Source organism: Biomphalaria glabrata, chromosome 11 (genome assembly GCF_947242115.1).
Source record: "Biomphalaria glabrata chromosome 11, xgBioGlab47.1, whole genome shotgun sequence".
Classification (NCBI taxonomy): Eukaryota; Metazoa; Mollusca; class Gastropoda; family Planorbidae; genus Biomphalaria; species Biomphalaria glabrata.
This window is the reverse complement of record NC_074721.1, coordinates 34,949,524-34,972,714: the sequence shown is the minus strand read 5'-3', so window position 1 is coordinate 34,972,714 and position 23,191 is coordinate 34,949,524. Positions and strand designations below refer to the sequence as shown.

The window sequence follows — 23,191 nt, the reverse complement described above, 5'->3', positions numbered from 1 at the left end:
CTTGAATGTTTTAGTTGCCAGAACTTAAGGATTTGCCCTGTTGCTAAATTGTTCTGTCTTATTCCTTTACGCAATCATTATATTTATAAATTGTTCTGTCTTATTCTTTTACGCAACCATTATTTTGTAAATTGTTTTGTCTTATTCCTTTATGTAACCATTATTTTGTTAACTAAATAAAAAATTAACTAAAACATCCTCTAGAAAATTAAGGCCTTATCTTATGATAGCCTCATGCACTCAGACAAAAACATTCTGTTCATCTTCAATATTAATTTATTTTACACTGTAACAAAATGATTGCATATAAAAAACATAAGCTTAACAAATGATGCAAATCAAGCTAAACTACTATTTATACCTGCAGTAAATGCTTGGAATTAGTAGGAGAGTATGTAAATTGGCCTAATCTAGTCCTACAATGAGGCTACGGCTATTACAGTTCCCAACTGGGTTTGCATGAAGTGAAATACCACACTTATTCTTATTCTTCAAAATCAAAGCAACACCTATGCCTTGCATATTATACAAATTGTATACGTGGGTAGCTATTTGCATTTCTAAAGCTTGCAATTGTTCTGCTGTATATCTGTACTAAGTGTACATATTGTGTTGTCATCTATTTTAAGATTTATACTTTGTACCATCTTACTGATGGTCATCCTGGGCACAAGTTATGATATCAATAAACGGCGCAAGAAACTGAGAGTTAAGCATGGACCAGAGATCACCATTGGCTATGAGAACAACACAGACAGTTTTGGCATCCTGAGAATTCTGGTTACTCCTAGGTTGGTGGTCTTTAGTCTATGATACTGTACATAAATTGCAGGCAGAATAGATGTATAGCTGCAGCTCAATAAATTGCACGCAGAATAGATGTATAGCTGATAAGCTCAATACAAGGAACAAAACTTTTTTTTTATTCTTTCAGTTTATTTAAAATTTTGGGAACTTTTTTTGTTCATTCATCACTTTCCCCTTGTGATGATGTCTTGGTTTAAAAAAGGATTTGAACCAGCATCTCTTTTGTTTGTAGAATATCTCAAAACATTGCTGGTCTTGGTCTTCAATGCTAGATGTTTGATACCTTGGCTTTAACTCTTTCTCTCTGTAATTATTTTCCACTATCCGACAGAATTATTCATTTGGTTTATTTGTAGTTCACTTCCCTGCTATGATTAAACTTCAGTCACTTTGTCATCAGAAAATATTTTATTGGATATAGAATTAAATGGGAATGCAAGCTCTTTTTATATAACACAAATTAATGTTTATAAATACACAAATCAATTTCATGGGGTCAAATCAATGATGGTATCGTCGAATAGGAGAGAAAGAGTTCACAAAAATTTGTTTGAGCTCAAGAACACTTTAAAGTTTTTCACAGACTTTGGAAAATTTACCCCCCCCCCCCCTTTTTTTTTTCTTTTCTTATGGTTTATTTCAGACTGAAGACGTTTTTTTGCGTTGTTGTTTTTTTTTACTTATTACTTAAAAATAATAGATAATAGTTAAAACTCATTTGACCTTGTCATTTTTTAAAATAGGTTATTGATTTGTTGAATGTTGTATTTCAGGCGAAAAAGTCGACGCAGGGGGACTCTCTCCTCATCAGAAACATTGGAGCATGATAAAACAAAGAATGCAAATACTGACAAAACAGTTACTCTGGTCAATAAAGTACCAGTCGAAGACAATCACAAATCAATTTTGGGTACATCACCTTTGCATTCAGATCTACAGGTGACTTCTTCTTCCTCATGCTTATTATTATGTTGGAGTGTTCAAATGACTGCACCAATATATATATTTTTCTTTCCATAGGGGTGTTTTGGGGCCTGTGTCTTGTTTTGGCCTCTTGGTAAAGAATACAGTTGACTAGTTTTAAACTTATTTTGTATCAAAAACTAAAAACTGTAGAACATGTACTGTATGGTTAAACATCAGGCGAGATAATGGTAAAAACCACTAAAATTTCATAAGTCAGTGTGCTGACATTTTTAACATTAAACATGATGCTCTGGTATGTACATTGTGACTTCCTGTTAGAACTTGACTTATCAATGAATTGGAGAGCTTCTCTCAACTCCATCTTTAAAATATTCACATTTTATCTTTTAATTTATCAAATATATTGACATCCCAATTATATTTCATCTAAATATTAGTTGTGTGCATACTTTACTTTTTTTTAATTTCAGGACATCCCTGAGGACATTGAGATGCGTGAAACTACCGATCTGGTTCCTCACACAAATTTACACTCTGAAGAATCAGTGCCAGATGAAGATGCCAACAGTGTAACAAGCAGTAACATGGAGATACCTCCAACACCGATAGAAAGGAAATCTGTATCTTTGACACCTAGAATCAACAGGCAGCATAGTATTATTGAAGTTCGGCCTTCACACAGATCTAAAAAACTGACTTCATCAGGTGAGCGCTCTGTACCTTATTTTATACAGTAAATCCAATTGATTGAAACTTCAGTGTTATTCACCTGTTTTTTTGGATAACAAAAGGACTGAGGTAGACAAGAGAAAGATGGCTTCCCATTTGGCTAGCCTTAAAATAGATTTATTTCCATGCACATACTTGGAGAAGTTTGTCACTTCAGATTTATCCCATTTTAGTCACAACATTCTGCGTACCTTAAGGAGAAGGCATCTGAGGTGGACAGTAGTAGACAAAATGAATTTTAATTTGTTTGGACTAATAAATAAATACATTTTTTTTTTTCAGAAAACATTTTGACAGACTTTTTGTTGTCCTTCTCGTTTCGTAAAAATACACGGCACATTTTGGCAGACGGCTCAGCAGACACTCTGTTTTGTCTTAATGGTATCCGTGTTTTGAGTATCGCCTGGATTGTTTTGGGAAATGTGTATGGAACTATGTTTTGGAATCCTGATATTGTGGGTAAGATATAGTTAGCACAGCAGACCTTTATCTCACCTATGTGCCTGGTTGTTGATTTTTATGTTTAGCAGCAGGCTTGTTAGTTGCCTGTCAATGTTAATTTGACTGGAACATTTATAGTAGTTGCCTATAAAAGCTTTTTTGGAATGAGTAATTTTGTTTTAAAGAGAGATCATTTATATGATAAGTTTTTCTATTTATTTTATGAAGTTCTCCTTAATGTTCTGTTCTAATGTAAAGAAAAAAGTGAAGATGTTAAAAAAATTCATCTGTGATCCATTTTGTATTGTTATTAGATTAGTTTGACTTGCTGTAACAAAGACTGTTTGAACTAAAGTGTTTGATGTTACCATGTGCTATACATGTGCAGTTTCAGTGTAAATACATTGTAAATTGTGAAGTCCAAAATTGTTCAGTCATTGGCTTCTCATTCATTAAACTAGTGTATTCACGTGGTCATGAGGAAACTAGAAATGTTGAAAGCTCATTTGAAATTCCTATCTTTTTTTTTAGTAACTTTCTCACTTTTCCATTTGATGATTTTTTTATTTTGGTTAAATTCTCTTAATATAAAAAAAAAATCTTAAGGCCAAATTGCTACAGTCCTTTGTGTATCATTTGATTTGAGGGGGGGGGGGGGTGAGAGCAAATAGTAAATCTGGATGACTGCTATGTGTAACAATCTTACAGTAGATAGTTTCTGTGGAATGTAACTAACTAACTAACACGGGTGGGAATGTATTCCAGATAACTATTTGTCTGCTGTCAAAATGACCCAGACCTTGTGGATGCAGATGGTCATCAATACAACACTAGCCGCTGACTCGTTCTTTGTTCTCAGGTAATATTACAGTCATGTCACATTGTTTTGTGACAGTAGGAGGAGAGATGTCACACATTTGGTATTGATGCTCGGGAGATAGGAATATTTTCTGGCCCTGCAATGAAGGTCTCTGCATAGTGAGTGTCTGGCTACCAAAATGAGGGGCCTTTACAATGTAGACTAGGGATATTATATTGATTATTTGACTTGACCTGAATTGCTTTTTTAACATATTCTTCCCATCCCCATGTCGACAAAAGAAATTAGAACAGAGAGGGAAAGTAGAAGACAGGAAAGTCTAATGTGAAGTTGAGGTTTTATGTTCAGCTTAGAATCCATCCATCCACTTTTTTTTCCCTTCATAAAATTGATCTTCCAGTGATAGCATTTTAATGACACCAGCTAAGTAAATAGTTATAACGCATTTCATTGTTGATTAAGTAATTAACATAATAATATGTGCATGCTATATGTGTTTCGATATAGTTGCAATGATTCAAAACATTACTTTGGGCATGTTTATTTTGTCAATAGTTGTATTCTAACTGATCATCTTTTACGTAGTAATTTTTACCAAATTATATTCCTAAATTCCTAAATTTAACTTTTTTTTTGGGGGTGATAATCTTGACTACATAATATATTTGAGTCTAAAAAATGTATTCAGTGTACTTTTTATTGTTTATTAAATGGATACCATATAATTTATTCTTCAGTGGTACTTTAGGTGCTTATAATTTCTTAAAGATAAAAACTAAGGCTGGAAAGCACAAACAAACAGATTGGAGAAAGATCATGAGCCTTAAAGAGTATTTCTTCATGATTGTACATAGACTTATACGGTAAGGACCATAGTTGGATTTATGTTAGGAGGTTAGATGTAATGCCTTTCTGCTGAAAACTTCTTTGTAATATCTTTATCTTATCTGTTGTAGGATTTTTTTTAAAGTGTCATATTAGATCAAACATTAAACTTAAAGTGTCATATTGAATCAAACATTAAACTTAAAGTGTCATATTAAACCATACATTAAACTTAAAGTGTCATATTAAACCATACATTAAACTTAAAGTGTCATATTGAATCAAACATTAAATTTAAAGTGTGATATTGAATCAAACATTAAATTTAAAGTGTGATATTAGATCAAACATTTAAACTTAAAGTGTCATATTAGATCAAACTTTAAACTTAAAGTGTCATATTGAATCAAACATTAAATTTAAAGTGTGGTATTAGATCAAACATTTAAACTTAAAGTGTCATATTAGATCAAACATTAAACTTAAAGTGTCATATTAGATCAAACATTTAAACTTAAAGTGCCATATTAGATCAAACATTAAACTTAAAGTGTCATATTAGATCAAACATTTAAACTTAAAGTGTCATATTAGATCAAACATTAAACTTAAAGTGTCATATTAGATCAAACATTAAACTTAAAGTGCCATATTAAAAGAAAAATCTTACTCTGGAATAAATGTAACCTAACACAACTACACCAAGCTGCACTAAACTTTCAACAAACATTCTTATTAGAAAAAGACATTAACCAACCAGTCGATGACCTCTGGAATTTCATTAAAAACCATCTTAAAAGCATAATAGAAAATCATATACCAACTAAATACACATCAAACAAAATAAATAAATGCTGGTTTAATAATAGACTAAAGAAGCTTTGTAAACAGAAGGAAAACCTCTATAGAAAATTTAAAGAAACTAATGCAGAAAGAGTTTACAAAAAGTATATAAAAATTAAACACTTAACCCAAAAAGTAAGCAGACAGCTGCAGAGTGAATACATAAACAATGTAATATCTAAAGATAACAACAAAAACCTATGGTCATACATTAAGTCTAAGAAAATGGAAACAACAGGCGTAGCGCCATTAAAAGATGAACATAACAAAATACATAATGATAATGAAACTAAAGCAAACATTCTAAACAAATACTTTGCATCAGCATTCTCAGCCCCAGGAGACAAAGACATATTACTGAATTTGAACCAAGTAGACAACATAGAAGATATAGTAGTACAAGAAAATGGAATTCAGAAACTATTAGCCAACACCAAACCAAATAAAGCTTCTGGACCTGATGGTATTCCAGCTAGATTACTCAAAGAACTAAGTAATGAGCTAGCCCCAGTGTTCAAAATACTCTTTCAGGCTTCACTTAACCAGGGCAGAGTACCAAAGGACTGGAAAGAAGCTAATGTCACCCCCCTATTTAAAAAAGGAGAAAAATCTGACCCAGGGAACTACAGACCAGTATCACTTACCAGCATCACATGTAAAATCCTAGAACACATAATATGTAGCAACATCATAAACCACTTAGACAAACATAATGTCCTCACACCATACCAACATGGCTTTAGGAAATATAGATCATGTGAAACACAACTAATAGGACTAATTGATGATTTTTCAAAAGGTTTAGATAATAGTGAACAAATAGATGCTATCTTACTAGATTTTTCTAAGGCTTTTGACAAAGTTCACCACCATAGTTTGCTTAAAAAATTAAAATATTTCGGCATTAATGGTCCACTGCATCAGTGGATTAAAGACTTTCTGATAGGGAGAGAACAAACTGTAATAATAAATGGCTCTAAATCAACACCGATAACAGTAAACTCAGGTGTACCTCAAGGTACAGTCTTGGGTCCACTACTATTTTTAATTTACATAAATGATTTACCAAATTGCATTAGTTCAGGAACAAAAGTCAGATTATTTGCAGACGATTGCATAATATATAGAACAATAAAAACAACACAAGACACAGATATTTTACAAAGAGAATTAGATGAATTACAGAAATGGGAATCAAATTGGAGCATGTCTTTCCACCCAGAAAAATGTCAGTTGTTAAGAGTAACAAAAAAAACTAAAACAAATTAATTCCACTTATCTTATTCATGGCAAACCAGTATCACAGACTAAAAACGCAAAATACCTAGGTGTTATAATAAATGAAAAACTATCATGGAATCCACATATTGATGAAACTACAAAAAAATCAAACAAAGCATTAGGATTTATTAAAAGAAATTTCTATAAATCAAATAAGAACATAAAACTAAAATGTTACTTAACCTTGGTTAGGCCAATAATAGAATATGCATCCTCCGTTTGGGACCCCTCAACTCAAGAAAACATTAAGAAACTGGAACAGACACAAAATAGAGCAGTGAGATTCATAACAAACGAATATTCACATTTGACTAGAGTAACACCTTTAGTAAAATCACTAAATTTAGAAAGCCTTCAGGACAGAAGGCTCAAAAGTAAAGTAGCAATCATACATAAAACACTGAACCATAATCTTCAAATACAAAAACAAAATTTAATAAAATACTCTGAAAGACACAAAGATAAAGGCACATTCCTCGTCCCATATGCTAGGACAAATTTGTACAAATACTCCTTCTTCCCTAGTGCTATTAGAGCATGGAATGGGTTGCCTGAGCTAGCCAGGAAAACCAGTGACTTGGCAGAATTTAAGTCATTGGTTAATATGCATGACTAAATGCATGACGCGTAGGACGTAATCATCTTCTTTTTTGAAGTAACGTCTGTATTATATAAGATAAGATATTAGATCAAACATTAAACTTAAAGTGCCATATTAGATCAAACATTAAACTTAAAGTGCCATATTAGATCAAACTTTAAACTCAAGGGCAGGATTTTTTTGATTTCAGTGGAAATTGTAAATATGCATTTTATTTAGTTTCAAAAGATTGAAGACCTGGCCAAAGAATTAACAATATTGTGATCACATGTTCATGAAAATCAATTCTACTAATTCCAATCTCTAACAATAACTATTGAACTTACCTTCTTTTTTGAAGTAATGTCTGTAAAATTAAAGATAAGGTAACTTTCTGGGTGAGGGCGAGAAAGGTTGTGAGATAGTAAATTAGTCAAACACATTATAAGCAATTTTTTAATCTTAAATCACGATCATCTCTTTTTCTTCTTCAGTATCTTTCCCTGTTATGCAGTTCTGTTAATGCTGGGAACCAATTTAATGCCTTTCATGGGAGATGGACCACGGTGGTCTCATGAGATTGAGAATGTGAAGATTTGCAAGAAGAACTGGTGGACCAATGTTCTCTTCATCAACAATCTCTATGACCCAGATAATATGGTCAGTTAAGCTAAAGATAGATTTTTATTTTGGTTTTTAGGTGATAAATCTAGACCTAAAAAAAGTTTATTTTCCTCAAGGAAGTATTCTATATTTCTCTGTTACTTACTGTATGCTTGTGTAGTATTTTATATCTTTAGAAAATGTCTGGGTTTTTTTATTTTCCTGCACAATGTTGTCCTTTGCTACATCACATAAACACATTAGACAAGAAAAAATAAAAGTATTTTTGTTAGTTTGGAACTTCTGTCACCAAACAAGCATGGAGAGCAGTTAGTGTCTGTTACATATTCCTATAGTTATTATAGTATTATTGTTTTAAGTCCCTGTCTTCATATCATTAAATTAGGAAAGGCTGCTGGATAGTAAATGGCATTGAAGGTCAGTGACTTTCTACTTTGCCATAAATAAAAGTAAAAAAGCAAAGTTGCTCTTTCGGACCTTGCGATCTATAGGGCAGATGATATAAAGGTCTTCTGTGGCCCATGGTTAATCAGGGTGTCATGTGGCCAACACAAGGACCAACCACCTTTTCTTTTCCCCTTCTAATGTCAGGTACCCATTAGAGCTGGGTGGAATTAGAGGCACACTAAAGATCCAGAAATGATAAATCCAGTCTTTGTTGGCTTTCGTACCTGTAACCCCCCAGTTTGGGAACAATGCATTTTACCACTTAGCCACTGCGACTTCTTTTGATGGAAAGGTCAAGTGTTGTTTTTTACCTACTGAATTTTCCCTTAGATCCTCAAATGCCTTCATTATATTGGTAATAGATTTCTTAATAATTTAGTTGAAATTTTTTTTTTTCTGTTAAAAATATCAATTTTTACCTTATTATTTTTTAAAACAAAAGTTTAAGTGCGTGTTGAATAGACCAGTGAATTATGTCCCTTTAGTGAAAAAAAAAATATCCATAAAGAAAACTCATTACAAAAACTGAATTGTCCAATCACTGTTCAAATGTGTTTCAGTAAAAGTGGGGAGGGCAGAGGTGTTGTTATTATGTACTCTGTTAGTAGCAAAGTTAAGAAGCAACAATGCGGTATTAGAAACAGTTAATTGGAAACCCAAGAACAGCAGAAGTAGACAGGGATATGCCAAGATCACCTAACTAGCCAGCAAGACATACTTGCAAACAGTTGACATTGTAACAAGGACATTGTTGAGATTTTACCAGAAAGAGAGTTTTGGGAGAATGATTTCTCCTCAATGCTACATGGTTCTTAACGGACACTATAACTAAATGCACATGAACTGTAACTCAAATCTATGTAATTGAATTGTACATAATATTTTAAGCATCGTGATAGGTTGTTTTTTTTTTCAATGTGTGTATGTGAGTGGTTAATTTTTCTAAACCTTTATTAATTGATGTAAAAAAAAACTGTATATTTTAATACATTTTTTTGGGCTTCCATTTCAGTGCCTTCCTCACACCTATTATCTAGCGAACGATTTCCAGTTTTTTATAATGGCACCACTTGTTATGATTCCATTACTTATGTAAGTAACTGGTGTCTAAATATATCAACACTTGAGTCATTTTTTAAAATTGTTTTTATTATTATATATTTGTATGGATATTTTTTTTCCTTCTTATTTGAAATTATGATCTAATAGATGGCAAACATTTTTCATTTTGGTTTCTGTAAGCATGGTAATAGTTTTATAACTTGCCTTTCATGTGCCTCCTTTTATGGATATCTTGGTCCAAGGCTCTCATCCTAGTGTCATTTTCCCCTGCTTCGCTGCATAAGGCCTGGTCAGTAGATGGACAATTTCTTGGACACACAAGCACTATAGAGATAACTTAAAACTTTTTATAGATTGTTACTTGACACCATCTTAATTGTGTTCAAATACACAGGATTCCTGGAACCTAAATATGTCTTTTTCTCCATGTATATGGCCTTGTTTGTCTAAAAAAAAAATGGGTGCTCCCTGATGAGTCCTGGGCCTCAGATAAAGAGACAATGAGCCCCACAGTGACCTCCTGACCACTGTTAAAAGACAAAACTTAATGGCCATATTGCAAGGTCCTCAGGGCTTGCAAAGACTTTCCTTTCCTTTAGGAACAGTGCCAGGAAAAAGAAGAGGCAGACAGAGATAGTGATAGATAACATTAAGAATGAAAGGGCTTGTCATTGAAAGAGATTCTAATCAAGGTAAAGGACATAGGAATGGAGAACAATGGTTCATGTGTGGTGCCCCAAGACTTAGGGATAGATGAAAGTGAAGGGTGGCCCATGCATCATGGCTTTTCTCTCTTGACCTTGCTGATGTGATCCTAAGGAATGTTTTGCATGATATTTGTTACAAGGAATATCAAACTTGATATGGTGACATTCCCAATGCCTAATGGGCCCCACTCCTGAGTTTCCTCAATGTTATCTCCTGAAGCCTTATTACCACAAGGCATTAGGGGCTTCAATCTTAAGAGTTGCCCTATCCTAGCCACAAGAGCAGGTCAAGTGCTAAACTTGATTGTCACTGGCTATTTGAGACCCATGCCATTTTAGTGTATTTTATTAACAATGGGAGCTTATCCCCATTTACATCTTAGTGAGACTTTTATTCAAAAGAATGTCCAAATCAAATGCTGTTTTTTTTCTTTTTATCTTCAGAAAACCTAGGCTGGGTTTTGCACTTATTGGAATGTTTCTGACCTTACAGATAGTAGTTGTCAGTGTTTTGAATGAAGGCATTAATGGAAATGTTTTAAAGTGAGCTTATTTACAGAATTTATTTATTTTTATTTTTTTTTCTTTTCTTTTTTTTATTTTTTTTAAAAACTCATTTATTTATTTAAAATAAATTTTTTTATTCATGGTTACATTTCATTAAATAAATTGTTGTTTTTTAGTCTATTTCTTAAATTAAACAGAACAACCTGGGTTTTTTTTTACAATCTTATTTAATGATTATATTTTGTGTTTTTATAAATAATTCTTTTTGTTGTTTTTTTCTTCAGGCTTCGTTTAAATGAGTACTGGTCACTGATCTATGTAAAGCCTTACAGTAGAATAGGTGTTTACTGTATAGGACTTGGTCTGGGATATCTACTCTTCAATTGTGACAGACAAATGAAGTTTAGAAAGGTTACAAACTTTTGCTTTTTCAATGTTTCTCTATTTAACCATTTTTTGTTAAAATGCATACAAGGCAAGTTATTTAAACAATATAACTCACAAACACAAAGTCTATATCAACAGTAAAATGAAAAAAATTGTGACTATTAACTTTATCTGAGTTTTAACTCTTTCTCTCCTAATCGACGGTACCATCGTTGATTTGGCCTCATAATATTAAATAAATGTTTTATTTTATAAACTTTAATTTGCATTCTATAAAAAGAACCTGCATTCCCCTTTAATTCTAGACCAAATAAAACATTTCTGTAACAAACGACAAAGCTATTGAACCTTAATCATAACAGGGGGAGTAAAATAGTAATGAGCAAAATAAAGAATTCTGTCAAAATGTGGAAAAACAGTTTCATCGAGAAAGAGTTTAAAAGGCTTTCCAACTCTCCCAAAATACATAGTCAAAGTAAAGTTTCCCTTTCAGAAATTTCTACTTTGCTACTAATTTCTATAAATCAAATAAAAACATAAAACTAAAATGTTATTTAACCTTGGATAAACCTTGGTCCAGTTCAGGACCCCTCAACTCAAGAAAACTTTAAGAAACTGGAACAGACACAAAATAGAGCAGTGAGATTCATAACAAACAAATATTCACATTTGACTAGAGTAACACCTTTAGTAAAATCACTAAATTTATAAAGTCTTCAGGATAGAAGACTTAAAAGTAAAGTAGCAATTATACATAAAACACTGAACCATAATCTTCAAAAACAAAATTAAATAAAATACTCAGAAAGATACAAAGATAAAGGCTCATTCCTCATTCCATATGCTAGGACAAATTAGTACAAATGCTCCTTCTTCCCTAGCACTATTAGAGCATGGAATGGGTTACCTGAGCTAGCCAGGAAAAACAGTGACTTGGCAGAATTTAGGTCATTGGTTAATATGCATGTAGGACATAATTATCTTCTTTTTTGAAGTAACATCTGTATTATATAAGATGTGGTCTATAGGTAGATGATGTAAAGGTCATCTGTTCCTTCAGCCCAAGGTTAATGAGGGTGTCATGTTGCAAGCACAATGACCAAATGCCTTTACTTTTCCCAAACTAATTTCAGAGCTGGATGAGTAAGAGGTGCCCTTAAGACCTTAACATTAAAAATCTCAGGAATCAAAACTGGAACTATTAGCCACCGCACCTTCCCCCAAAATACATGACAGCAGTTCAATATTTTGTGAATTATAGCACAAAATGTTAATGTAAAGCTTTCTGTTTGTAAATGAATAACACACATTAAAAAGTTTGATTTAAAGTTTTCAATAGACATGTGCTAGCTAAAAAAAAAGGTTTAATCAAACTTTGTAATGTGCATTGGAGGATGGTGAAAAATTCTGATCAAACTTTTAAAATAAAATTATGCTTTTTGAATAGTTGTCTGGTAAAATATTCTGATTAAAACTTTGTTTGGCTCATATATGTCTTTTTGAAAAATTAAAATAAAATTGTTTAATACATGACTCCCTGTTGAAAGTCATACTTCAAAGATACAGTGTAGGGTGCACAAAGAAAGGATCATTCAAAGAAAAGCTTAACAACATGGGCCAGCCTTTCTCTTGATAGCCTACATAAATTATAGGAATTAAAATTATGTTGATTGCACTGTATACTATTGTTGATGTGTTTTGCACTTGTGTTGAATTGCTTGTATATGTGTTTGTCTATTTCAGATGTTTTTGTACTGTGGCTGGATTGAATTGCTTGTATATGTGTTTGTCTATTTCAGATGTTTTTGTACTGTGGCTGGATTGAATTGCTTGTATATGTGTTTGTCTATTTCAGATGTTTTTATACTGTGGCTGGATTGAATTGCTTATATATGTGTTTGTCTATTTCAGATGTTTTTGTACTGTGGCTGGATTGAATGGCTTGTATATGTGTTTGTCTATTTCAGATGTTTTTGTACTGTGTCTGGATTGAATGGCTTGTATATGTGTTTGTCTATTTCAGATGTTTTTGTACTGTGGCTGGATTGAATTGCTTGTATATGTGTTTGTCTATTTCAGATGTTTTTGTACTGTGGCTGGATTGAATGGCTTGTATATGTGTTTGTCTATTTCAGATGTTTTTGTACTGTGGCTGGATTGAATTGCTTATATATGTGTTTGTCTATTTCAGATGTTTTTATACTGTGGCTGGATTGTGTCTTGTGTTATTCTCTTCCTTCTGCCGTACATCACGTACCTTGAGAATAGAGAAGGAGGTCAGCAGTGGACTGGCACACAGACAGCCATCTACGAAGCCTTCTCTCGGCCAGCATGGGCATTGGCTTTATCCTGGGTTATATTTTGCTGCTCCACTGGGCAGGGAGGTATGGTATAAATAACTATACCTATATATTTATTTTCAGCACTAGACTTCCATTTTTGAATATTAATTCTTAGAAATGTAGATATGCTGAGTCCTGCTGTAAACATAAGAATAAAATCCTATGGCCACACTAAGATCACCAATTTTTTTTGGTCTGATATGTTCCCCTTTTAGTTGGCTTCCAAGCCACTATATGATAGAGAATGTGTGAACTAAATAACTTGATGTGTTAAGATTATAAAACTTATTTTATCATGATTTTAATTTAGTTCTTATATGACCAAAAAAAAAAAAAGCAGTCTGTGCCAGTTTTTTGATGTGAATATTTTGTTGCAAATCTGACTGACATCACCCTTCAATATTTTAGTTCACACTGTCAGTGTGTCTTGTACTAAACTAAAGTAAAAGTTCCCCTTGAAGTCCATAGAACATATAATCTGTTTCTATGGCCAAAAACCATCAGGCTCTCCAATACATGTAAATAATAAGTAAAGTTCCGATTTCAGACCTTGCAATCTATAGGGTAGATGATGTAATGATGCTTCTGCTAATTCATGTTTGTCTTACAAAATTCCAAAGCTGAAGATCACAGGTTCTCACAGGGCTTTCAATTCATTGTCCCTCTGTTCTAAAACCAAGTGCTTTGGTGTGCTCATTAAACTTAAATTTTTTTTTTTTTTTTTTTTTTGTAAATTCAACATTTTATAAAATCTTCCTCCTTTGTTTTCAGCCTTTGTGGGCAAGTTTTTGTCCTGGAATGTGTTTCTTCCTCTGTGTCGTATCACATATGGTGTGTTCCTGCTTCACCCAATCTTAATCCATGTAGTCATTGAGTCTGCACATAACAACTTCTACCTGAACCTGGGGGAGCTGGTGAGTAGAGAAAGTAAAACAGTTCACTCTCAATGCTTAAGAGTAAGAATTAGCAAGTTGGGATGTTGTTTGTTTTATAAGTATTGGACATTTCTGCAAAAATTAAGTTTATTATTATTTTATGCCAAACCTCCTGCAGGATGTCAGGGGTTGACAGCAGGCTGGGTTTAATCCTGGTACAACCTGGGCAACATTCAGATGCACATACCACATGGCAAGAATTACTTGAATGCTTTAGTGAAATTTCTTCTCTAACAAACTGTTCTTAAAGACAATCATTTTTTATGTATGAAAGTTAAAGAATGTTCTGTATGTATGAAAGTTAAAGAATGTTCTGTATGTATGAAAGTTAAAGAATGTTCTGTATGTATGAAAGTTAAAGAATGTTCTGTATGTATGAAAGTTAAAGAATGTTCTGTATGTATGAAAGTTAAAGAATGTTCTGTATGTATGAAAGTTAAAGAATGTTCTGCATGTATGAAAGTTAAAGAATGTTCTGTATGTATGAAAGTTAAAGAATGTTCTGTATGTATGAAAGTTAAAGAATGTTCTGTATGTATGAAAGTTAAAGAATGTTCTGTATGTATGAAAGTTAAAGAATGTTCTGTATGTATGAAAGTTAAAGAATGTTCTGCATGTATGAAAGTTAAAGAATGTTCTGTATGTATGAAAGTTAAAGAATGTTCTGTATGTTGAGAATTGATTTTCAAGTAGCTTGTTTTCGCCATCATTACTTACATCATTAGAGGCGTGATGGCTGAGCGGTAAAGCGCTTGGCTTCTGAACCGAGGGTCCCCAGTTCAAATCCTGGCAAAGACTGGGATTTTTAATTTCGGGATCTTTGGGTGCGTCTGAGTCCTCCCAGCTCTAATGAGTATCTGACATTAGTTGGGGAAAAGTAAAGGTGGTCGGTCATTGTACTGGCCACATGAAACCCTTGTTATCCGTAGGCCACATAAACAGATGACCTTTACATCATCTGCCCTATATACCACAAGGTTGGAAAGGGGTACTTTACTATCAGTTATTCAAGAAACACCTAGAATCGGTTAAGAAAAGAATATATATTTATATATTAGAACAAAAAAACATATTTATTCATTAAAAATAATAATAAAAATAAACTGTACACAGAATTGTAGCATAACAATGGAAAGCTAAAGCACTAGATCTACTAAAAACAATTTTTTTTAATGGTATTTTGTTAACAAAACAATAGGACCATAACTCCACTCTAACAAAACAAAGTAATGAAATCACAACAAATAACATAAAATTTGTGGCTGCCTGGTCATGTGGTATGCGTCATCTGGTCGTCTAGATAGTACTCTACCCGCTGCCATATCCCGTCGTCCTGAGGAAGGTTTGGACTAGGAAGAAACATCCAAAACATGTCAAATATTTTATAGCCTTCAATAATCGATCAATTAACTTTTCTCAATACTATACAACAGTGCAAAGCGTGGTCGAAGGGCTAAGTATGCTTGAATTTGACTTGGCTACCTATGAAGGGGGCTCAAGGTTTGACACCCGTCTCGAGCAGAGATGTGTTTACTGAGGGCTAACCTTCTCCCAGATACCCCACTCCCACCCCACCGGTCCACAAATGAGATTAGACAATAGCACTCTGAGCATGCTATAAGCATGAAAGTAGCGCTATATAAAAGATTTAATTATTAATTAATTAATTTAATACATTCATCAGAGTACTGTTGATATATGAGTATTTGAAGTATGTTCTAAATATTGTTACAGCTTGTTCAATCTATTTTTATAATGTACACAGTTACTAGCTAGTGAAACGAAGAGGTAGAGAGAAATAATTGAAAAGAAAAAATGATGTTTTTCATTGTTGACAAGCAGGATATGGACTATTGCTTATAGATTGAAAAGTTGTGAAGGTAGATGACATTGAAATCAATATCTGTGAGGATTTATTAGAGGGTCGTCATGACACACCACAGGTGCATAGAGAATTTCTTAAGAAACATCTAGGCAATGGAAGAAACCAGAACTGCTGAAATAATTTTTGATGCTACAAAGTCTGCTGTTGGCCTACGATATGTATTTTATATGGAGATTAACCTTTGTCAACTAATGTATTATTGAGGGACACTGGTTGATTGGGAATTTTCCATAGAAATACCTTCTCCCTCGCTCGATGTCACAATGCCAATAAAAACACACAAGTAGCATTTGAAAAGCAATAGATGCTCAATCTAAACAATACTGTACCTCATTAGGAAAGTGTCTTCAGCCAAACATTCTTTCATCTCTCAAAGCTTGTATGAAATTTGAATAAGATGTTCTCCCCTCTAGAACCAATGTTTGATTTTAGTCTTTTCCTTCTGACTCTAGGTTTACACCTACATTGCCTTGTTTGTCTGCTCCTATGGCCTGGCTTTCCTCCTGATCTCATGTGTGGAGTGTCCCTTCGTTGCCTTTGAAAGCCATATCCGTCTGCGGTTCAAGAAGTGGATGTCTGAAAGAAAGCTGCACAACTTGCTGGAGTAACTCTACACAGAGGAAAAACGTTTCTTGTCAAACTTTTCTCTTCCAACTTTTGTATGACTCTCTACAACAAATCAGCTTTATTTCATGTTATGATCCACACTGTTTATGCAAACCCAAGAAATGTAATTTTTGTATAACTTTGTAGGTTATCATAATTTCTCTAACGGTCCTTCACAATAAACTTTCTTGTTTTTGTATATTATTCGTATATTTAATTTATGTCTTTTTTTTTTATTACGTTTCAAATATGTATGTTGGTGGCATTAAAAAATGGCACAATGAGTTGAAAGAAGAATGCCAGTAATGCTAATCGGTGAAAGTTTATTCCTCCTGAAGCAGTTGTACAATTGAGATAATCTTACCTGTGTTATTGCTTACTGTTTCCACTTTGACCTGTTACATTTTTCTTGTCCACATTTTTAACCCAAAGATGCACTTTTTATTCTAAACAAAACAGTTTACATTATATTAGAGGCTGAGTGTTTACTGCGAAATATTTTGTTTCACATTTTCAGGATCATTTAGTTTTCCACATCAATAAATATTAGTTTACTCTTAAATTGTAAACTACATGTTTTCTTGATTTAGTTTTTGCTATCAATGGAAATAGTTGACTATATTCTAAACTATAGGTTTTAGTGATTCAATTTTTTTTATCAATAGAGAATAGAGATATTTAGCTCTGTTCTAATGTTGTTTTCTTAACTTAGTTTTAGATGAATTTATTCTATATTTGTTTAGTTCAATATATTCTATACATTTTCTTGATTTAGTTTTTGATATCATTGGAAACAATTGCTATATTCTATACTGCTTTCTTGATTTTACTATTGTCATCAATGGAAATAGTTAATTATTTTGTATTTTAATTATTTTTTGTCAATGCTGTGTTCTTGATTTATTTTATAATACCAATAGAAATAGTGGATTATATTTTTACAGCTCTTATTTTAATCTCAACATTCCTACTGCTGTTTTTGTTGTTTTTTTCCCTGTGTACTATTGTTAATGTTAGAGCAACTTTCTTATGTGGCTCCCCACCTGAGTTTCCCTCAGACTAACCAAGGAGAAAGAAATGGAATCAAAGTTTTGATTTTTGTGTTTGTTGTTTGATGTGAAGTTTGTGAACTGGTCTGGTCCATTTTCGGCATCCATCTTGCCTGGCTTGTCTTATCCATTTTTTTTTTTAAATAAAGTCAGGCCTTGACAACTGGGGAGATGTGATCCAGTGATGTCTGCTGATGTATTTCTTTCCACCTATCTCCATTCCTCTTGCTTATACAAACCTTATGGTTTTGGTTCATTTTATTTTATTTTTTTTTAATAGTTTAAAATGTTCTATATTGATTTTGTGATTACATTTTAAGATAAAATTGTAATTATTTGATATTTATACATTTCACTTGAAACTACAGAGGACTAGTGATTCAAAGTATACCACTGTAAAATAACTATTTAATAGCTATGAATTTTGTAATCAATCCTAGAATAAAAAGCCTTGTGTACAGCCTATTATGGCAAGACAGTTATTTGAGGTTTCACGTGACACTTTCTGGGAACAGAATGGATGAGAATGCGTTGTGTTTTGGCTTCCTTATCAATGCAGACCAAACGATGACTGTCAGGAGTGTAAACGTGGACACAATTACACTCCACATTCTTCAACCTTTCTAGTCATGGGCAGTTTCACTCAAAGCTCTCCGGGACAACACAAGTGTCGATCACTTGACTGGAGATTTTTTTACCGCTATTTAAGTTAAGTATAGCTACCGGTACCCTAGGAAGGACTATAATTTTAGTTATAGCTACCCTCTGAATGATTATTTACATTTAGTGATAGCAACCATACAAAATACTATTTTTAACTAACAAAGACAAGTGACAGAACTTTTTTCACTAAATATTTAACAAACAAGCCATGTCTGTTTAGTTTGATCACTATTCTGCTGTATAAATATGGATGTATGAACTTGTTAATGTTTGACCAATGCTGATTTGATCATGCTTTTTGTTTTTAAATTGCTGTTGAAATTTTGTTTGTTGTTGTAATTTTAAATTCTGATAGTATGTTCTGTTAAATCAAATCAGTCCATTGTGTTCAGCAGACAAATCAAAATGTTTCTATGCATGAATCCATGTATCTGTACAAAAGGGTTTGAGTGGACCAAAAGATTCATTATCTGACGATCTAAATAACAGTAGTCTCTTATCTTTAGCTGTAATATAGTTTCAGAAGATTATGATTTGTTGCATATAACTTAATCCAGTGTTTCCCAAATTTTTTCCTTAATGGAACACTTTGCACATTCTGTGTATTAAGCGGAACACTTTGCTAATTTTTTTTGTGAGATTAATTCACATGGTGGCTTACTAGTTAATTATTCCAGTAGTTCATGGAACAGCTACTCAGGCCTCATGGAACACTAGGGCTCCGTGGAACACAGTTTGGGAAACTATGATTTAATCTGTACAAGTCCAACCACAAACCAATTTTCAAAGTGACCCAAAAACCCAGAACCATTGATTTTTGTTTATGTACCAGTACTTCAACTTATTTATGACCACATTAATAGGAGTGATGTTTTAATATGACCACCCAATATGAGGCCCCCAAAATGTTCTGAGAAGATAACAAAACACATCACTTTATTTTATTGTGTTGGTAAGCTTTCCCATAAGTCCTTGTGTCACTGCTCTAATGTTCTGGGATGTCATCTTGTTTGCAAATGTAGGGCTCCACATTGTTGTTAACCAGTGCTGATATTCAGCAGGATAAGTTTAGTCCTGTTTATTTTTTTATTTTGTTTGTTGCAGCTGATATGAATTAATCTCAATACCATCTTTCTGCTTGCTCTGCAAATACAATGCATCATTTTCAACAGTACCCTGTTATTCAAGACTTTGTTGGTCATGAATTAGTTTCTGCAAATTTCTGTGTACATTGTGCCAGACTGCCAGTATACATTTTTTATTTATTTATGCACCAGAAATTCCCAAAGCATTTTTTAAAGCCAGTAAAAATTTTTTAAACAATATGTCATTGTGTTCTATGTCATTGAATTGAAATATTTTATTAAATTTTTACCACAGGATCCTAATGGACCTCATTCACCAATTCTAAACAAACACACTTGAGCCCCTCATGCTTCCCTATCTATTCTATACTTCTTATGACCTAATTCACATGACCGTATTTTTTTGTTGTGTTATTAATGGTCATCACTTGACCGTTCGTTTTGGTGAATGAGGCCCATTGGCCAAGTTATTAGTTATTTATGATCTCACATTTACTTAGGAACATCATTATAGAGAAGGTTTGTGGCATAAAGAGCTACAGAAGCCTTAGTTATTAGAAAAAAGTTTGAGGCCAACTTTTCTATGTTAATGCATTCGTGTATCAAGCTTCTAGAAATGATCATTCGATTTTCTTATTGTAACATTGACTGTTATATGTTTTACTATTTGATGTTTTTTGCTAAATTGTTGGGATTTTTGTCATCTTTCACTATGCAACTAATTGTTGAATCATATAAACAGTTTTTGTTAATCCAAGAAACATATTATGTTCCAGTCTAGTATATAATGTTAAGCTTGTGCTAATTATTGAACTTGATGTTAATGTCTCAAAACTTAGTGTGAAAAACGTTTCTTTTGAAGAATAATGAGCAGACTCTCTTTGTTTCTTGAAAGTAAATCTACTGTATTTTTGCGCATATACCTTGCATACGCTATAACCGTTTAACCTGCACACGCATTTACCCCGCACTTATTACAAAATAAGTAAAATCATCACTAAGTTTGTTTTTTTTTTCAAAGTTAACATCTCAAAATCTTTTTTTTTTAAAGTTGACATCTCTAAATATTTTTTTTAATAGACGTCACATTTTTTTCAAAGTGGATATCTCTATTTTTTTTTTTTCAAGGTGGACATCTCTAAACTTTTTTCTTGAGGTCTAGAATGAGATGTTCATAAAACTTTCCAATGGGCATTTCACAACCACACAGCAAACTATATAGACCCACCATGGTTTCCATTACGCTATATTTAGGAATAAAATAAATTTTGTATACCGCACACAGCTGCCATTCGATTGTAAAATTTGTATAACTCACAGGTTATAAATGTGTGAAAATGATGTACTTATAGCACATATTGTTCTATAGTTGTATTATGTTTTCTATTATCTTTTATTCATCCATTGAGCTGAATGTTTCAAGTTTTCATTTAACAATAAATTTTAGTTTCATTTAATTAAATAGAAACAGCTAGCCCACTTAGGAATGAAGAGATGGCAGTAATTTGTTTTGTCCAATCATTCCCCTGAAATATCATTTTGTATGTAAATAAGTGTGATTAAAATATTTGAATTATTGATTCATTTGCTACATTTGTATATTAAATTAAAGTAAAATATTGTTTCAAATAAAATCCTTTATTAAAATAAATTATATTATTTTAATTTTAAACCATAAAAAAAATGTGAATCCCTAAGGAGGAAAACATTTGTATTTATCTTTTTATCTTATCCAAGGTCTCAAAACATCAGAGGTTCTTGTTGTTACATGAATATGCAGAACAATGCTAAGTTCATCTGTTTATATTTTTATGCAAATCCATTGGGAATATTTACTATCAAAGTTAATGACTTCTGCAATATTTCATGTGCGACATGGATGCCTGATCATGTCATCTCCAGGGTTGCAAGTTTGACTCTTCCTCCATCCTGCAGGAGGTTTGGGTTAAGATGTAATCATCTTCATTTTTGAAGGAATGTTTGGAATTTAATTTGGTGACAACCTTGTACTATGGGAAATTTTTTACTTTTTTTAAAGAAGGAAAGTCATTCATTTGTAAGATAAAGAGACGAGTTTCTTCTCAATGTTATTCTGAACTCAAAGAGTGCATTGTTGTATTGATCTCATTGCTTATAGTCTATTGAAATGGAGACTATAGAAACATAGGAAATGAATAGAGATTGAGAAGCTATATATTTGTAACAAATTTCCAATGCTTTGAACCCTTCTAATAGTTAGTGTTCTTTTAGTTCTTATATCTAGAAACTCGAATAGATCAGGTCTCATAGTCTAGTGAATCTATTTTGTAAAAATTTCTCACTTTTGCTACACATATAAAGATTTTTAAAAAAGTAAGTTCCCCTTTCAGACCAAGTGATCTATGGGGCAGATGATGTAAAGGTTCTGTGGCCCATGGTTAATGAAGGTGTCATGTGACCAGCACAATGTCCAACCACCTTTACTTTTCCCGAACTAATATGTTAGGTACCCATTAGAGCTGGATGGACTCTGAGGTAACCTAAAGATCCTGAAAGTAAAAAATCCCAGTAATCACCAGGACTTGAATCAAGGCCCACAGTTCAGAAGCCAATTGCTTTTTTACAAATCAGCCACTGCATCTCCTACATATAAAGATAAAACAGATGAATGAAAGTAATATATAAGTATTGCTTCAGTTATATATAGATATATATATTTTTTTTTTTAACAAATTAACATTTTGTCTGCTAATCAATGTTGACTCAAAAGTCTTGCACCTACCTATATATTTCTTAACCTATTTGAATGCACAATGCTGTTCAACCTTTTATTCATAACTTTCCCTTGGTCACATGATTACTGCTAGCAGTAGTTTTATGAATATTTTACATTTGTAACAAACACAGCCAAATTGTTGGGATTTTTTTTTATTCATTGAAGCTAATAATTTGGGTCTTTCAAAAGACTGGAAATTAAATTAAAATAGAATTAAATAATGTTTTGTTGGATTTTGATTTTTTTCATGTAGATCTATGTTTTCTCTGTACTTTCATTGTATTGTCATACATGGAGTGATAAGAACTTATATCCTGGTGCCACTGAAGAGTCCTAACCATAGATAATAGATATATAACATGTAGATCTTTGATTATAACATTACTCAAAACTCCCAGACTTGGTAAGAGACAGTTGAATAAATCCAAAGAGTGCACCTTGACGCACAACATTTTCGCTGATATTCAGGCCTACATTGTAGTGGTAAATGTTTGACTGAATCTAGGAAATTTAGACACCCGAAAAATTATAAAGTTACACACCTGGCACTTTTTGACAAAGCAGAGAATAAGACACCGGAAAATTAGCCAGTCTTTAATAGCGGCATTAATTTTGAAGATGATTTTTTTTAAATATGTATGCCTATATTTTATCTGGGACAGACGAGGTATCACCAAAAACACAAATAGGGTCTATCGGGCTGTCATCCTCCCTACATTGCTCTCTGACTCAGAAACATGCACACAAAAACGGATCCACTTCCACATGCCCTGTCTCAGAAAAATATTGAATGTTAAATGGCAAGACAAAATAGCAGATACTGAGGTCCTTCAAGAGCGGGCCTGCAAAGCATCCACACAATCCTGATGCAGTCCCAGCTGCGA

The 23,191-nt window shown here is 32.8% G+C and overlaps 1 protein-coding gene across 5 annotated transcripts in view; it reads left to right on the top strand.

The window, feature by feature from the left end:
- LOC106070652 (O-acyltransferase like protein-like) overlaps positions 1-22,256 on the top strand; it is a 41,214-nt gene extending 18,958 nt beyond the window's left edge. For all 5 annotated transcript variants that reach the window (XM_056003997.1, XM_056003998.1, XM_056004000.1 and 2 more), the window contains 13 exons: positions 630-791; positions 1,581-1,746; positions 2,205-2,439; positions 2,746-2,922; positions 3,670-3,763; positions 4,462-4,587; positions 7,748-7,913; positions 9,337-9,416; positions 10,538-10,636; positions 10,885-11,011; positions 13,179-13,371; positions 14,101-14,243; positions 16,602-22,256. In XM_056003997.1, coding sequence (XP_055859972.1) covers positions 630-791; positions 1,581-1,746; positions 2,205-2,439; positions 2,746-2,922; positions 3,670-3,763; positions 4,462-4,587; positions 7,748-7,913; positions 9,337-9,416; positions 10,538-10,636; positions 10,885-11,011; positions 13,179-13,371; positions 14,101-14,243; positions 16,602-16,757 — 1,924 coding nt within the window. In that variant the 3' untranslated portion in view covers positions 16,758-22,256. The remainder of the gene's footprint in view (positions 1-629; positions 792-1,580; positions 1,747-2,204; positions 2,440-2,745; positions 2,923-3,669; positions 3,764-4,461; positions 4,588-7,747; positions 7,914-9,336; positions 9,417-10,537; positions 10,637-10,884; positions 11,012-13,178; positions 13,372-14,100; positions 14,244-16,601) is intronic.
- The last annotated feature ends 935 nt before the right edge of the window (positions 22,257-23,191 follow it).